The sequence below is a fragment of the Melozone crissalis genome, unplaced genomic scaffold (assembly GCF_028551555.1).
Source record: "Melozone crissalis strain CALT ecotype California unplaced genomic scaffold, PUWL_Pcris_2 ptg000042l_1, whole genome shotgun sequence".
NCBI lineage: Eukaryota > Metazoa > Chordata > Aves > Passeriformes > Passerellidae > Melozone > Melozone crissalis.
The window spans coordinates 27,141,821-27,160,367 of record NW_026535820.1 but is presented as its reverse complement, the minus strand read 5'-3'; the positions used below and the strand labels follow the sequence as shown (position 1 = coordinate 27,160,367).

General features: G+C 41.1%; 2 protein-coding genes across 2 annotated transcripts in view; one reads left to right on the top strand and one right to left on the bottom strand.

Annotated features, from left to right (window-relative positions):
* SOCS6 (suppressor of cytokine signaling 6) overlaps positions 1 to 16,062 on the bottom strand; it is a 28,299-nt gene extending 12,237 nt beyond the window's left edge. The window contains exon 1 of the mRNA XM_054285188.1: positions 16,003 to 16,062. The gene's annotated coding sequence lies outside the window, so the exon portion shown is untranslated. The remainder of the gene's footprint in view (positions 1 to 16,002) is intronic.
* LOC128942758 (basic salivary proline-rich protein 2-like) lies at positions 15,283 to 16,485 on the top strand. The gene is made up of 2 exons (XM_054285440.1): positions 15,283 to 15,534; positions 15,619 to 16,485. Exons 1-2 carry the CDS (start codon positions 15,283 to 15,285, stop codon positions 16,483 to 16,485), a joined length of 1,119 nt encoding a protein of 372 aa, XP_054141415.1.
* The last annotated feature ends 2,062 nt before the right edge of the window (positions 16,486 to 18,547 follow it).

Sequence of the window (18,547 nt, the reverse complement as noted above, 5' to 3'; positions counted from 1 at the left end):
ATAATAATTTCGTCACTACAACAGCCAAACCTAGTTACTAATATTAACAGACCTCAGCCAAGGTTACATCTCTGTCACCCAAGGATGGCTGGCTGGGATCTGTATCTGCTCCCGAGCTACCAAGGGCACACTAACGTGGGGGTGTTAAACTGAAGTCAGCACCACTTGGTATCGGCTCAAGAACACACACAACATCGTGACACCAGAGCTGCTGTTGGAGGAGGAAACTCCAGGGAAGCTGGGTGGATAACAGCCAGTAACCACTTGAGCCATTCCTGCTAGATCTCTCACAAACTGAGAATCAACACCCAAACAGGGAAATAAGCAGACTGTACTTTGCATACATCTACTAAAAGACATCACAAGTACCACCTTTCATCATGTTCTTTTAAGCAAACATATGATAATAAAGCATACTGCTAACAAATTGTTTCAAGAATGTGGAAAAATTACCAGGAAAATGAAACCACAATTTGGCTCTAAGACCCTGATTAACAGCAAGGGAAAAAGGAGAAAAAAACAAAACAAAAAAAAAAAAAAAAACCCCAGCAGTTCTGTGTATGCCAAGGAGCTGAAAAAGAGAAAAGAGCATTTTTGATGAATCAGAAGGGAGAAGTCGCTAAAGAAACCTGATGTGTTCACATGTTTCACTGCAGGAAATCCCATCCATTGACTACAAATAAACTTCTGCTTTTAGTTTTCACATAGCTGTGCAGAAGCAGATGAAGAGTGAGAATAATGCTCAGTAAGCCTCATTTTTCATTTCTTGCTATTTTACCAGAATGCAGCAGCCAGCCTTGCAGCAGACTGCCTGTCAGCAAAAATTAAGTAGCTTCATAAGCAAAGGTTAGACTTCCTGGGAGATAATACATGAGAATTCCTTTCCAACTAAGGGTCCATCCCCCACTCCATCCTGACAGAAGATTACACCAAAATGTTTCCCCTCCATTGTAAGGTATGGGGTAGCCTCATCTTGATAATGAGGATTTATGGTTATCCAGGATATATATGCAATCCTCTTAAACCATAACACAGTTATGTTAGGAGTCTGAAAAGCTGCAAAACTGTAATGCTCTACAAACCAGCATTTCATTTTACAATGCAGACCAACATCATATTCTGTAAAAGGAATCAATTTTGAAATATTTTTGCTGTAAGATGACAAGGAACAGATTCTGTGCCTACGTATTTGAGAACAACATAAATGTTTGAAATTAATATCATGAAAATGAAAGGAAGAACAGGAAAAACACAGTAAAAACAAAATAAAATTGCATTTCTGCACTTATATTTATTGAGAAGTATGCATAAATGTCTAAATGCTGGAATGTATGTTGAAAAGAACAAAATATATGTAATTGTATGGGTGCACGTACTAAAACCCAATGCAGTTTGGTTTCTGAATCCTCAGTTATACATTTCCAAACATAATTTTAGAAATGCTATCCATCTGTTCAAAGCATATGCCAGAAAGAAAGAGTAAAGCAGACCATTCTCTCAAAGTGATTTATTTGTGGTCAGCAATAATCTGACCACTCTTCATGTTAGTGACAAAATAATATAATTGTGAGAAACGCTTTTCCAGCCCTTCCCAAAAAAGGAAAGAAAACACTCAGCAGACATGCAGCAGCTAAATAGGACCACTTCACGTTGACTTATATCGATTTTGGTTTCGCTTTCAAAGTTCAGGCTGGTGTTTCTACAGCAAGCACAGAAACCTTGTTACTGTGTACAGCTTCCAAAACATGAACCAAGACAGCTGAAAAGGGCCTGCTGCAAAAAAAATATTTTGACGAGGAGACATTAAACAGGTACCATGAATGATCTTTTCCTACTGTGCTATGTCAGAACAGACATTCAACTTCTCAGGCCAAACATCTGTCACTAAAGTACGAGGGGCACGTACCAAAAGGGCAATACAGAAATACACCACTCAGTTAATACCCAATGCTACATTACACATTTGTTTCCTGCTTCCAGGGGAAAAAAATCACTTGAAAAAAAAAGGGAAGAAATTGTAAGGAGAAAGAGGAAAATACAGGAAAAGTAATCGAAAGAGAAACCTCTTACCATATGGTACCATTACAGAAATGATAATTCTAGGAGGTACTGAAAAACATCTGGAGGACAACTCAGTCATTGGTCACAGCCAGGACACTGTGTCATGAGAAGAAAGTCCTGCTTGTCAAACCTGATTTCCCTTTATGACAAGGTAACCCACCTAGGTGATCAAAGGAAGCAAACTGTGTTATCTTTTTGGACTTCAGTACTTTTTGGTGCTGTCACAGGATCCTTCTGGACAAAACGCCCAGCACACAGCTGGATAACACAGCATGGGATTGGTGAGAAGTGGCTCACGGGTCGGACACAAAGGGCTATAGTGAATAGGGCGACATCAGACTGCGACCTCTCACCAGTGGGGCTCTGCAGGGCTCCATCCTCAGCCCCGTGCTTCTTTCAACATCTTTATAAATTACTTTATAAAAGGACACAGAACTGGAGGAGATACTGAGCGAGTTTGCAGATGACACAAAATTGGGAGGAGCAGAGAGATCCTGCAGAGACACCTTGACAGGTTAGAGGGCTGGGCAATCACCAGCCATTCAAGTTGAACAAGGGCAAGTGCCCGATTCTGCACCTGGGATGGGGCAATCCCGGATGTACAGACAGACTGGGGAATGAGATGCTGCAGAGCAGTGCCACAGAAAGGGACCTGGTCAATGGCAAGTTGAACCTGAGTCAGCAGTGCCCTGGCAGCCAGAAGGGCCAAGCCTGTCCTGGGGGGGCATCAGGCACAGCATCACCAAGCAGGCAAGGGAAGGGATTGTCCTACTCTGCTCTGCACTGGGGGAAGCCTCACCCCACCTCAAGTGTCTTCCAACTCAAAATATTCTGTGATTCACATTTCTGTTGAAAATTATAAGGGTTGTACAGCATCACTACATATGTCACTATACTACAAATTTTTAAATATTGTCATTCTCCCTAAATTACAAGTTGTTCATTTGTTATAGACATCTTTTTTTGCTTCTGCCTGTCCCAGTCACCTGATATGAAAATAAAGACAAAGGAAGTAGTTTTAAATTACTATAGCACCAAGCAAGCTATCTGATTGATAATTTTGCTTTCTTTAAGGTGCAACATGGGATAGTCTCTTCTTCAGGAGTAAAAATGAGAAAACAACATATCAGGAAAGCTATGAAGTCACATTCACAAGGGAAAAAACAAACCCAAAACAAACAAACCCCGAAACAAAGTTAAACATAACTTTTAAACACCTCACTTGCCACACTATCTAGCCAACAGGTGGCTTCATAGCCCATGTTTGTAAAACAAGTATCTTCACCAGTAAGTAGTAAACAGCTCACCTTTCCCCTTACATTTGTCATTTAAGCTAATCTGACAGACAACCAGGACCATATGTAATTGGCCTTTATTCCTACAAATAACATCCACCTGGCATCAAAGATATTAAAAAAAAGAAAAGAAAAAGAAAAAATTCTGCACAAATTAGCTCCAGGTAATAAAATTCCTTTCAAAATATCCAGATAGGAAAAAAAACCTAACCTTTTAAAAAGTATGCCAAAAACATACTAATTAAATTCTTCAAGCAATAATTCAAATTTAGTTATCTAATGTATTCCAGCAGGAACAAAAGAAACGTTGTTAAACTCTAAAAGATAAATATATTTTATAGTGACCTGTCTACCAAGTACACGAATTGAAACACAGGTACCTGAAAAAGCTTTCAAGATAGGACTGGCTTTATAATTCACTACACAGAAAAAGAGGATTCTGTTTTTCTGCCATATGCAGCACAGTCATGTTCTGCAGCTGGAGAATGTGTAATTGCAGGAAGACTCATTTTCCGATTTTTCAGCTCTTCTGGAAGGCCCGAGCAAACAGCAATCCACTGCAGCCTTACACTGTCTTGTACCATTCTGCTTTGCATCTCATGACTGAGGCTGACTCCAAATTAACCTCCCCAGTACAGTTTTTCATTGAGACTGAATGACCCTTGCAACTTGTATGGCCAGGTAGAATCTCCAATGTTTTTACTGCTATCACCGCCACCTGCCTCCATCAGGCCATTTTCAATAAGAATAAAAGCCTTTCCTTAGAAGATAACACTATCCTCTCAAGTCAAGCTAAGATGCAGCAATTCTTTATGAGACAGTTAACCCTCGACATAAATGGAAGGATTAAATGAACTCATTTATGGTCTGAGGGGAAAGAACACAGTGCCTTGATTAAAGAGAAATCAAAGTGGAAAGATCTTCCCCAACATCTGTACAGAGTTCACACATGCAGAGAAATCTCCAAGCAGGCTGAGGAGGAAGCAGCTAATAAGCACAGTCCCCAGAACCGCAGAGAAAAAAGCACTGACCTCTGTTTTGGGACTTCCTTCACTAAATTATCAGAGAAATACAATGTATTTTCTACACAGATGTCACAAAAGTCCTACCATTCCCCTCCAGACCATATAAAAATGTTTACTGTCAGTACTGGATACTCTTTACCTTGCATGAAGGCATCTAATTGCCATACAACTCCGATTTTATAAGTTTTCAACCTGCAGACTCCGGCCTCTATGGCTTTCCTTTCTTATGCACATTAAATCAGTTCACATCTTTAAGCTCTAACAATGGAAAATTCTAACAGAATACAAACACCAACAACTCATATAATTCATGTGTTCATTGTGAAAGAAAAGTTAATTTTGTGAAATTATCATATATTTAATTCAATTTTTTTTAACTAAAGACAGCAACATTTTTCCAAAGCAATAACCAATTGTGTTACTACAATACACATATAACATATGCATAATTTGAAAGTGTATGCATCCTTTCAGTAAAACTCGTTGAAAAGAGAAATAGATATTCAGTGAACTATGAAAGGCCTGGGATGAAAAGGCATTGCCTACATTTAAACAATAAGTATATTTAGTCAACCAAGGTCATTCTAATCCCTGCAATAACAACAAATACATAAAATACTGCAAAAGTGTGTCTCACACAAAGTAAGAGGCTTCTATTCAAGAAGCCAAGTTCCCTAGTCACTTCTCAAAAGTTCAAGAAAAAAAAAGCTCAAGAGTTAAACACACATTCAGAGACTATTGTTTGTTTTAGCATTGCTTCCCATAGAAAGAAAACTCAACCATGCAAGGTTTCTGTGCATGGCCTGAAGTCCCACGAGGGCTGCCCAACCAAGTTTTATCAAATAAGCAGAAAGGCAGTGTCCCAGCTAAGAGAGCAGCCATGGCAAAAATTCATATATTCTTACATATACAAAAATCCAAGGACATTTCTAAACACAGGAAAAGCTTTCTCTGGAAAGTAGAGAAAGCTTTACTTTACTTTCAAAAGTATTTTGAAAAGCAAGGAGAAAAGTGACATGAAACATGTCCATTTCTCAAGAGAGATGATGTTCACATAAACTGTTTCATTGTAACATAGAAATGTTTACCTCTGATCTTAAAGATACCACCTACATTCACTAGAAGTAAAAGTATTTTGTTACTGTGACTGGTTTTTCAATTCTGATCTACTGTTAAAAAGCAAAAGGCTTAGGAGATACTTTTTACATCACTGCATTAAGAAACCAGCAGTGCAAAATATTAAACTTTAAAAAATTACCTCTAAGTTCCACTAACAATTTTACTTTCTTGAATATTTAAAACATTAGCACTAAAATAATCACAATCAACTTCTCTCAGCAAAAAAAATCCTTTGTGCTTTCCCTCTTGAACAGCATAGTGAGAAAAGTAATTTTATATCCTTTATCTGAACCGTTTCTATAGGAAACATAGTAGACAATTTCATTAAGGTTCAAAGCCCTAGAACTCAGAAGTTGAGAAAAGCCAGAAGAGTTTCCTAACCAATTCTCTTTCTTCTTTCACATGTGGGACAAAAATGTTTACATTAATGCTGCTCTCCAACATCCTTTAAAATGTATAGTCCTACCATTTACTTACAGGACACTAATTAAACTCAAAATTCCAGACAGAATTATTGACTTCATTAAGGACATTTTTGCTGTCTCTCTGTCCAACATTTAAATGTTAGTGCACAGGCACTCAATGCTCTATTCAACACTTCACGAGTCAGAACACAGAAAGATTAATTTTCACTTTTTTTAGATGGATTCATAAGCTGAATAACATGCACCATCAGGCAAAAAGAAGGTAGTTTAATTCTGAAACCTAAATTTTCAATTCACATAATGTGGAGTTATGGGGAAAGGGGTGAGAGCTGCTGGGGTTTTGAGAAAACACCTACCCTACCTAAATCTGAAATCTCCCACACTTCTCTAAGATGGCAGCAGAACCAAACAACAGCAGCGCCAGGAGTTGACTGCAACAGCAAAGTGCCGAGTGCTGCAAGAGATCACGTAAACTTCTTCTGGTCCCTTTCAGAGGTTTGTTGACAATGGAGGAGTAAGTCAAACATACAATCTTGGGTTTCATTATTCTTTTGAAATATACCAAACCTTTCAGTAAACTTTCTATCACTGTCCTCTACTTCCTTTAAAACTTCACAATTCAGCAGATATTTCACAAAGTTCTTTCAGCCAGTTGTTTTATTTATCAAAGCAGTAAGCAAGAGAATAGCCCATGTTACAGTACCAAGATGTAGCAGGTAGCAGGATGAGGAGCAGAGAATCCATCAGTGATACGTAGCCAAAGACATTAAAAAAATGCAGAAAAAATAAAAGCAAACCACCAAAGTTATGGAGAATGGTAACAAAAAAATAAAACAAATCCCCTTCTTCCCTAAAAAAAAAAAAAAAAAAAGGGAAAAAAAGCACAGCAAAACTCAAACACCTTTCAAGGTTAGTTCTAAACCATTGATTAAGGTGATTGAAGTACAACCTGCAAAGAAAGCAAATTCAGACTAACAAATATGCCAAGGCCCAGAGTTTAAGTTTTGAATGATACAACCTCTGAGTTGGCTAAACTGGTGTCACTAGCATGGCACAAAGCATTCTCACAACCCCCACCCCATCCTGCTTGTAACAACAGATCTGACTGAGGCTGATGGCCTGCTTTCCAAAAATACAATTGAAAGCCAAGTACATTTTGACAAACTGCAAAGGTCAGAACTGTAACTACTCTTACCTAAAATAAAAAAAATCTGGCTTTTGTCCAAGTTAGAATTCTTTTTTTTTTCAGTATCAAAGCATAAGCAGTCCCTCTAAAAATCTACAGGAGCTGCAAGTACTTTGGGCATACTACAACAACCAAGTTCCTTAAAACTTTCACAGACATGTGGACATTTGTTGTTCTTGAAAATCCTTCATATACAGGGAGCAGCTTAATCAAGGAAGTATCAGAATTTCAGAGACTTTTTTTTCTTTTAACTCAAAGCTCCTCAGTAGCCTTTAGTCTTATTTTTTGTATATAAAAGCAGTAGTACTTAGTGTTAAAAGAACAGTATCAGTGGCTGCCCTGTGGTTAACACCTTTATCTACATTTTTAATACTGTCTATCATCACCCCGAACCATGCCACATAAAATTCAGTGCCAACCACTTCTTTTTATGGACATCATGAGAAGTGGAAGCATGATCATAGAATTCCTTTGGATCACATAAGGAGCTTGCACAAATGGAAATCAAACTACAAAGTCTAATTACTCTGGCAGTGATCCTTGACACCACGAAAAGAGAGTCTCACTTAATATATCCTATTGTGCAGCAACAGCTTCAGATGCAGGATGAATTGGGAGAGAAAGTCAGATGCAGGTTTTCCCTTTCCGGATCAGTTGCTTACTCCACCAGGATGAGAAAGGCACACTACCTAGATGATTTTCAGCTCTGTTAATCTTCAGAATGGCTTTAGAAGAAGGAATAGAAATCCTTTCACACTACAGAGCAACTGAAAGGCTGGTGTTCAGAGTAGCCCTCATACAGAAAGGACAGAAGTGGAAAATTACCATGGCTATCTTACATTCTGAAAGAGGGCTCTACCTAGCAAGCTGTTATATCCTGTACTTTTACATCACTGGGAAATGCAGCCTGTACTGCTTGCAGTCTGTGAAACCTGTATGGGCAAATGACAAGGAAATTTTTAGCTACACCCTTTTGTATTTAATTTCATATTTCACTGCAGATACATTTTGTCCTTCATATAGATGACAGGCCCAATATCCACTTAGTATCTATGGTCCTAAATAAATAATAGTGACAACAATCCACTCACACACACTTGGGAATCCATTTTAAAGGCAAGGAGCATTTAGTACATCAAGCATAAGGAACACACTCTTACATAGTTGCACCTCAATTCTAATTTGGAACTCACATACTATTTAATGAGATACAATTCGACTCAGATTGTCAAATAGTATCAGCAAAAGAAGGATCAGACTTTCATGGCCAGGAAAAGAGATCCAATCAGCGAAACAGAAAGTAAGGTTTACTTTACAGACAAGCCAGCACAACACAACAAACCAGAAGGCAGGGGATGAAGGCAGGAACAGAACTTCCTTCTCCATATTTAAAGACTGGGGGGATCTTGAGTGAGGTGGTGCCCAAGGGGCAATAATCCTAAGTACCTCTAATTAAGTAGTCTCTCCTGGAATATGCTCCAGTAACAGAATCTGTAATAGTCAAGCACCAAGCACTATGTGCCCACTGATCCCCCCATGTGTTTGGCCTGGCTGCCCTTCCAAGGTCTTAGGACCCACTGCAGAAAGTAATCCAAGCTCTGCATTTCAGAAAATAAGAATGTAAAACACAGCTTATTTAAAATATTTCCCTTCCCAATTTCACTGGCAGGAGGCCCAATAAGAACAGAGTAAATTAATTATCTTCTTTATGGTTTAGAGTCTATCCACACATGGGAAATAGGAGACACGGCTGTGCTGAAAGTACTGTCAAATACACCAGGTAAACACACCTGTAGAGAGAGTATTATCTCCAGCTAATCTCACAAAATTACTTTTCCACTTTGTTTCCCCTAAAAAAGGTGAAACATTACATAAATTTCTAATTTCACCCTTTTAAGTCCAAGGGTGCTTGTAAGAAGGCACATACCCTAACACTGCACAACATGCACACTGACCAGAATAGGAACAGAATTTTGACTGCATAGGCAAAGCTGTTTAGCCATCTTTTTCATAAAGTCCTGACTTGTCAGAGTAAAACCTTTTTACAGGACTAGACCAGTTCTGACAAAACTTAGTCTACATGCAAATTTTCTCATTTTGGGTCAAAATGAGAGAGCCTCTTAATTATTCATGATTAAGATCAGGAAATGCTTTTTTTCTCCTACACCTACACTCTCATCACCTGCAGACAGAAACGGCTCACTACCCCAACCAATGAATCTGATGGCAAATGTATTAATGGCGGTTTTTAGACAGACACTGTTTTGTCCTGATGCACAATGGAAGATGGTTGGTTCGGGGTTGTCGTGGGTTTTTTTTAAATAATGTTGCTAGTAGCAGGAAATCATTTTACACTTAGCCCTAAACGATCTGATTTTGCTAATATTCTGTCCTAACCCAACAAAGATTAATTAACTGTGAGCAGCCATTTAACTCAACGGGACTCCTCACTGTACATTGCATTCGGCCTGCACATGAAAAAATTGGGCCTTACGCTGAGCAACTTCACATCAGTGTATAAATTGTTACACACAGACAGGATCAAAGATAAAATTTTCACTGTCTGTATGAAGTAATGTGCTCTATCAGATTCACACAAACTCAAAGCCCTTAAGATAGCTATCCCCAGAGCAAGGTCAAATTTCTGCAGAGCCAGGAGTATCGAAGCCTGGCTGCAAAAGCTAGCTAAGCTTCAAAGTTCAACCACGAATAAAAGAGTCGTGTCCATGCACACTGACTTTCTTTTCTCTAGTTCTGACATTAAATTTAAAGACACACTATAAATAAAATGAAGGAAAAAAAGTATTAGCCCAATTAAAAAAAAAAAAAAAAAGACAGTCAAGGGGATACATACTTTTCAATGCTGATATAGAGAACTTAAGTTCTTTTTTTTCTCCCCTGTCAAACAACATTTAAAACACTGCAGATTCCAAAAGCACTTATTTTTGTAATACACAGAACATACGAGTCAGTACTGATATAACAACTTCAATTCACTGTTTTCTTCTGATTATCACTGGATTAGATAACAGCTCAGATAAGTGCTATTGGTGAATAGAGACTTTTATCCCTGCAGTTAGGGACCACAGAATATTTACATTCATTGCAAGTATTTTCCCAAGTAACTGGACTTTTTGTACAAAATAATGCCAAAGACTAATGGCTAGTATTTTATTACCTCTCAGCATTACTTACTACTACTAACCAGCAGCTCTTTTCCTTTCAAAAGCCAAAAAGAGGAAGAAAGTCAATGTTTCAGTGTGCATTGATCAGCACTGAGTTTGCTTCTTTTCTGCTGCAGAGAGAACAGGGAGGGGAAGGAATAAAAAAGCCACTAGGCACCTACCTTACACAGACTGAGACTTAAGCTCTTACACACACCTTAGTGACTCGTAGGTCTGAATGCACAAACCAACTATTCTAGAGCCAGTCTCCTTGGGCTGACCAAAATCCCACCTTGGAAAACTCCCCCAGCACAAGTTTCACCCAAAGCAGTATCCCTGCACAAACAGCTTCTGTTAGTGAATCTGGCGAGAATTCCTTACTCACCCAGTTCCCACCAGCTCCTGAAAGAACATCCATCTGAAAAGATGCCTACCCTGTTTTTGGAGTACAGCTTCCACACTGCTCATCCTAGAAGGCACACCTTCTGTAATCAAAATCCTTTGCCCTGCTGACACTTGTCTCTGTTTCTCTATTTGATTAAAACTCCTAATCTGATACCTGATTACTAACCCAAAGGGATTCCAAGGGTATTAAAACCCATTACTGATGTCAAAACCAGTCAAAATTACAGCTTGTAACTGCCCAGTCCTGCAGCACTTACTGAGGTTAAGGCAGGAGAGACAGAATTCCCAAAATCAGAAGGAACAAAAAAAGAAGGCAAGCTTGACCACTGTATTAGAAACATCATGGGACCAAAAAGAAACATTTGGAGTAGCCTACTATGTTCTCAACCTATTTGAGGAATGCAGACTGCTTTGGAGAAGGAAAAACAATCACCTACTCAAGACTCCTACAAGCTACTGTTTTAGCACATTTACCAGAAAACGTCAAGATTAATTAAGAATAAAACTACTCAAGAAAAAACAAGAGATCACACACTGTAAAACCAAGTCTGACTGGAATCTCGTTTCCAACAATGTTTTCAAAAGTAGCACTCTATGTACTGTTTTAAGCAATACAGAATATCCTTGAGGAAAAATGCAGATTTAATAACTTTGGGAATCTCAAATGCTAAAATTAATGACTTTATCTCCTAGCTGCATTCACCACATGAATTCAAGACCATAAAAACCTATCACAACTGCTCTTACAGGTCAGTATCATATACATCCAAGTTAAATGACACAAGTACAGCTGCTGATTATATAGTGCACTAAAAAGCAAAGAACAATACCATATATGTGTGTGATTTACTTAATAAGATGCACAGCTCATTTTCATGGTTCAAATTTTTAACTTCAGACCACTTAAACTCTCAGAAAAAATTACTAATATCTACTATGTATACCTTCACTTCCAGAGAAAATGGCTCCCATCCGAAACTATTTTACAGCAGTTTACAGCAAGATTAATTGGTGTTTACAACAAAAACTCACTCACTTTACAAATCTAACATTTTTTAAATTGCCAACCTATTGCACTTGGCAGATTACAAAAAGACTGTTTCCCAGAAGACAGAGCATGAGAGGCTATGTGCATGAAATATACAAAAAAGGAAGCAATGTTAGGGGAGCAGCACCTGGACAGAGATGTCTACATACAGCATTCTATGCTTGGCTTTACCTGCAAGAAAGATTTTTTTCATATTCCTTCAATGGAGTTTAAAGTCAGAGGCAGAACAAGTCAGCCACTCTGTTGACATCCATGCTAAACAAACACCTACATTTAACTTGCATAGTTTTCTTGGTGATGCAGCAACCAGGAAAGAATTTTTTAGGTAACATGTGGCCTCATAAATGAGGCCAGCTGAGTTCCTCAGAGTCCAAAGTGTCATGTGAATGGTTAAGGAGACAGAAAAGGACCAATAGTTTTCAAAGTATTTTATCTTAATATTTTCCAGAAAATAATTTAATGAGAGATCACAGCTTAATTAATTTTTTAAAAATTAAAAATATGCAAAGATGGGTTCTTAAATCCACATTACAGACTAATGAAGAGCAGTTAGATTTGCAAAGCCAAACACCTCAAAGCCTTCTGAAATTGTCTGGAGTTCCAAATACTTATTGTTTGCATGCCTGTACATGACAAAAGAAGACCACAAAAACTACCAAAACAAAATTTCCAGAGCAACTTTTATTTAAGTGAGCTTAAGTACCTGAAGAGCTAAATTTCTAAGGCTTTGATCTGAAAATTTTAATTCTCAAAATAAGTAGACTAAGCCAGATTTTGCTTCACATTGCCTATTCAAATTCAGTCTGTGTAGACTGGAGCAAAGTTTGTGTACTCCTTTTCATAACCTTGATGTCAACACTTTACATACAGTCAGCTTTCCATTTTCATCCAGGGCAATAATTATAGGCCAGTTTGCTTTCAGTTTGGTTTTATTCACCAGGAGAGGCTGAAGTAGGTGACAGGTTTTTGTTTCAATAGCTTTTTCAATTCAGCTACGGGGGAAAAACCTTCTGCAACAAAAAACCCCAAAGTTTCTAAATCTTTCTTTCCAAAGTAATGTAACTAACTGTTTTTAATACAGAAATTTATTCAACTTGCATAGTACAGTGTTTTAATTCAGACATTAATTATTTCAAGAGGAAAAAGTAAAACAATAATAAAAGAAGGAATGTACTGTGTACCATGAATTTTTTTATTCTGCGGTATCAAATATATATTTGAGTGGTATGAATCTGCTTTTTAATCCTGGATAATAAATATCCCATTACAAGCACAATCATCTTCTTTTCTACGAAAACATACTGTTGTATGTAACTTGACATTTGAAATAATCAAGAATGATTTTTTAAAAATGTGCTTCTTAAAGGATACTTCCTTCTCTACTACTACAGATTTATTGGGAGGGTCCAGGACAAAGGTGGTAAGACCTTGGGACCTTTGTCTTCTGAACACTGATATTTATTTCCAGAAAATCAGATGTGCAACAAAACAGAATGCAAACAAATTTTAGAATAAACCTAAGGCCAAGGAACATTACAGATATAATTATTTCTTTTCTGGAAAATAAAAAAACATAAAAAAGACTTCTCAACTCAAAGTTCTGTATTTGCTCTCAGTTTAATACTTTACAGTACAAAATATACAGTTACCTGGCATAAGATATCTATCTCTGTTCTGTTTTTCTTCCTACCCAATTTATATTCAAGCCATTTTAGCATCTGTATTACATTCCCTTTTATACTATTTGTATCTTATTTTCTTCCTTGGAGCATCAGAAGTGCTTGAGCCACCCTCTCTAATTTGTTGCTAATACGCATCAAAGCCCTATCACCGAAACACTGAGGCACACACCAGCTGAGAACCTGGTTCTCAGCGTCCTCCCTATCTATTTTATGTTATTGCATTGTACTGCCCAAACACTGCTAAACTAGTGCTGTGTAGGCCCAAGAGGGCCGTAAAGAAAGAGAGAAAAAGGCACTTGAGTTAGGGATTACCCTGGACTATGGACTATTGTAGCATAGTAAATATGTAGTGAACTCAGGGCAGCCCGACCAAATGAAGCCCTGCAACTGTTCGTGTCCGAATTACTGTAAGACTGCAAAAAAAATTAATAAGAAAGAGCAGAAATAATTAACTTGCTTTGTACGAACAACTTTTTGTTAAGAGTTCACTCTTACTCTACCAATTAATTATGTTAAGGAGAGTCAGAAGTTGTAATCTACTCACAGAACAGTAAGAACCAGTTACCATTTCTTCAAACCATCCCTCTCCAAGAGTAAGCCAAGGTTACTGACCAACTTCACAATCTAGGATCAAAGAAGTTAATAGCATAGTGCAAATTAACACACAGCTGGTTTTTAGATTTCAGTACTCTAGCTTTTATGAAACCTAGAATTATCCATCACGTCTCCTGAATGGATGCAAACACTTTGATGCTGCAATACATGCAGTACATTAAAGTGATGCTCATGGAACCCCTGGACACAACACAGGGCTTCTCCCGAACTACTCCGTACCCTTGCAGCTATCCAGGGAGTTAGCTAATGTGGGTATGTCTGCATAACAATGCTCTGTTACCACGTAAACTTTTAAGTATTAAGGCTTAATTTCATTAGATTTTAACTTTAAAAAATGTAAATCTCAAAACTTGGGATATAGGGAATGCATCCCTGATTAAGCATACAAGAGGTGAACCTGTTTCAAGTAAAAGCTCAGTTCCAAGCACAGAGCAATGCCAAAACCCCAAGACATACTGAATAGGAAGTGAAAACTACCTTCAAGTACAGTTTAACACGTCAAAAAAGTAAGCATTTTGAAAAAGCTAAAATTGTCTTAAGTTACACATAAAACTGTGAGTTCTGACTACTCTCTTCTTGCAGAAGACTCAAAAAATACCTACACACTCTCTAGTTGTTGAGAGTCTTCCAGCCAAGCTAAGTAATTTATTTTATAATCGCACCAAAGCTTCCATATTCTCTACAATCCAAAGATGTGTCTAGATGTGTCTATTAGCACAAACAAGTATTAGAAACAGAACCAGTTCGGTTTTTTCCACCCAGAGCAGAAATGCAGATGCATTATTCCTTGAATACTTGTGCAGACAGCAACTTTCCAAGACAGGAGGCCTGCAGCAGGCGTTTTTTAACTACAGGTGTATTAAGAGGACAGACATGACATAAACATTCTTCGCCTGTAGGAAAGAGTGGTTGGGCCCTCACAGTGAAAAGGCACAAGAATTTTTTAAGGGGAAGTCAGTTTTCCTGACTAAAGCATATTCTACGACCAACTTCTTTAATGCAGTAACCTACTCCACATGAAAAACAAAACACTATGTTCCAAACTAAGACGATTTTGAAAACATAGGAAGAAAAATAAGGAGGACAGAAAGACATAGCCAAAGTATCCTCACATCACAGAAGCATCATCCTCTGCATCTCTCAAAAACCCGTTGTTTTGCAAAGGCTTTTTTCATGAGCAAACGTGTTGGCATGGGCTAGTTGTTTTCTAAGTGGCATCTTTACGGAAAGAGAGTGTAAAAAGCAGCTCGAAGAACAATGAAAGCGAGTAAAGTTTGCGGATCTGGTAATGCTTTTGTTAAAGTCAAGTTCTTAAGTGCTGCCTGTCACAGAAAGGAGCCTCTCTCGCTCGCCCCTTCGGGAGCCCTTGGCGCACCCTCACCTCGCAACACCCCGGGGCTCCTCCACCGCACAAATCCGACCCGGCTGCCCAAATCGCCACCTCCGGGCTCCCGCCCCGCCGGAGACGGGGACGCACAAGCCTCCAGTGAAGGCGGGTTTCACGGCGGGGTAATGGGAACTCAGCCCAATTCCGCCGCCCCCCACAATGGCACCAGCAGGCGCGGGGTGCATTTGGGTAGCGGCCCAGGGTAGGAGCACGGCAGCCCGGCGGGCCCCGCTGCCGCCACTGGCGGGGACGAGAGACTGGCCTGGCCCCCTCCTGTCACGGCGGGGGCTGGGCAGCGCCTCGCCGGCCCGGGCCCGGCACTGCTTCCCCACCGCCCGCCCGGCCGCCTCGCAGGCCGCGCCGCGGCCCCGGTGCCTCCGCAGGGCCTGGCACCGCCGCGGGCTCGGGGAGCCCAGCAAACAAAGGGAGCGGAGGCCGGGACCGAGGCCCGGGAAGAGGGCGGCGGGCAAGCGGCGAACCGCCCCGGCCCAATCCACTGGTTCCCCCTGCACCGCAGCAGCCCTCCGCGCCCGGCGGTGAGGGCAGGGGGGAGCCGGGCCGCGGCGCGCCGTTGCCCCGGGGACGCTCACCCAGCGGAGGCCGCGGTGTCCCGCTCCCGGCGCGGGCCTCTTCCCGGGCACCTCAGCGGCGCGGCCCGGCCTCCGCCGGCTCCCGGGCTCAGCGGGGAGCAGCCTCCGGGGGTGGCGGAGCGGCACTCACCGAGGAGGAGAAGGAGGAGCTGGCTCTGCTGTTGCTTTCGCGGGGCCCGGCCCGGCTTCGGCTCTGGCTCCCTCCCTCGCCGTGCCGCCGCCTCCCTGTTCCTGGCGCCGCCGCCGCCGCTTCCTCCGCCTCCTCTGCCCCCACCCCTCCGTCCTCGGAGGGGCGCACGGGGGCGGCGAGCCCGCGATGGCCGCCGCCTGCCGCAGGCACGGCTACGGCTGCGGTTGCGGCTGCGGCGCCCGCGCACAGCCCGGCGGCGGCAGGAGGGCCGCGGGCATCCCCGCTCCGTCCTCCGCCCGCCCGGCCGCCCCCGCCGCCCGGCGGACTCCACCAGCCCCCTGCGGCCCGTCTGACCCGCAGAAACCGGGCCCCTTCCCTTATTCGGGTCCGGGCGCCTCGCCCCGGGCTCGTTCCCGCTCGGCGGCCGCGGGAAATCCGCGGGGGGCGGCCGGGAGCAGCGCTGGAATGGAGGCAGGGAGGCGGTCTGGCTTTGTTAGCCCCGGCCCTCTCCTCTCTCCCCCACCGCTCCGGTGTGTGACCGCTCCGCTGGGCGACAGGAGCTTCTCAGCCAAGCCCACAGGGAGCTGCCTCCCCTGTTCCTCCGGGCGGGGGCCGCCCCTCGCTGATAGCGCCCGGCCGGAGGGGTCCCTCAGCCGCTCCCGCCGGCCACGGGCGCTCCCGCCAGGCCCGCTTGCGCTGGAGAGGCAGCGGGAGAAGGAGGGAGGTGATTCCTCCTCCGCTTCACCTTCCCTCACACCTCTCTTGGCGTGAAAGCGACGCGCCAGAACAGGCATTGCTTTTGTGTTCAACTCTGTTTCACAGATCTCCTCGACAAAAGTGACACTAAACTTCAGGCACATATCAGCTGTGCTGCAGCGACTTCAGCCAAACAGACTGCTTTGACTGCTTGTTCTCCGGTCTTATTTTAAAAATAAAATGCTTGCTGGAGAGCAAGAAAACAATTCTTAATTTAGGATGTGTGAGACTGATGGAAGCGACTAGCAGGGTGAGAAGGATTAAAATCTATGGACGATACGGCTCTTAAAAGTTGTCTCAAGTCCTATTTGCTGACTGGTGTGGAGCTAGTAAAATACTACTGCATTTCCTGCTTGTGGTGCTTATAACTGATGCAAATCAACAACCAGATTTGCACAGTTAAGAATAATTTGCTTACCTATGTAGTCGCATGACAGTCAGTAAGAGTATTTGTATGATTTATTATGAAACAACTGACTTCAACGTTAAAAAGTATCCATTGAAACTCAAGATTGTGAGAATATTCACACACATCCTGCTTGAATTCTGAGATCTGAGGTGTTTGTGTGTTGAGGTCAGTGACTTGTTTAATTGCCTAGGTTATTTGAGGTCAGAGTGCGCCCTGATTGCCTTCATATTTTTATATTCCAGGCATTTATAGAGAGTTATACACTTTCCTTGAGTCTCATCCAAGGGTTGTATGCTTCCTTACGTGTCTGATCAACCTCAGTTTCTGGCAGGCCAGGACTATTTCAGGAGATGATGACTCTAATCAGAGTTGCAGAAAATTTTTTTTTTTCAAATATAAAATTTGATTTATGTTTTTATTAATAATAGAATGATTTATGCTTTTATTAAGTGTTTTAGATTAGAACTGTTTGTTTTACGATTATGATTACATGTTATCAGTGGTGTAACAAAGCTAAGAATCGCTTCAAGTGGATCACATGACACCTTAGGGATTTTAACTTTTGTTTGTAAAACCAATATTGTTGATATGAAAAATACAAATTACTTTCTGGGCTGGCAGTGATGTTCAAAGAAAGAAAGAAAATTAAATGAGTAATAAAATAGTAACATTTTTTTACAATGTAGAGGGTTTCTTCTTCTCCTAGCTGAACTGTTGTAAATTTAGCAACCTAGTTTAAAAAAGGAATAAGAGAGAGCAAGAAAGGCTCTGATGGGGAAAGTTCTTCTTCATGTATGTGTGTGTATGTTCTTACCTTCTTCTCGGCCTCCTTTTCCTTGGGATACAAGCATTTGAGCAAGTAATTGTTTTCAGGATCCTGCTGGCATTTGTGCTTGACACATATATGTAGTATTAACTTAAGCTGGTTTAGTATTAACTTTTCAACAGGAGCTGCAGGACAATGGCAGCAGTATGTGAAGAAGCCAACTGGGCTTAAAATGTTTGTCCTTCATTTTGCCTTTACCATAGGCAACTTTTTCAGTCATCTACATTGCAAGCAAGATGAATTTTTAAAATCATCATAGAAATCTTATTCTACAGTCTCCCAAACTATTAAAAAACTGTTGAGTCTGGATGATGAGGTTTTCCAGCCATGTGTTGACCAAAGGTTTCCACGTGTCTGAAACTGCCCTCTTGTCAGTCTTATGAATCAAAGGACTTAGTTTTCTGTAGAAATGTGGCTGATAGAC

What these genes read in the sequence shown, in the direction of transcription:
- LOC128942758 (XM_054285440.1), top strand. Translation starts at nt 15,283, where the DNA reads ATGAAAGCGAGTAAAGTTTGCGGATCTGGTAATGCTTTTGTTAAAGTC. An exon ending in AAGGCGGGTTTCACGGCGGG is followed by an intron (nt 15,535 to 15,618) that starts GTAATGGGAACT and finishes GGCCCAGGGTAG; the next exon opens with GAGCACGGCAGCCCGGCGGG.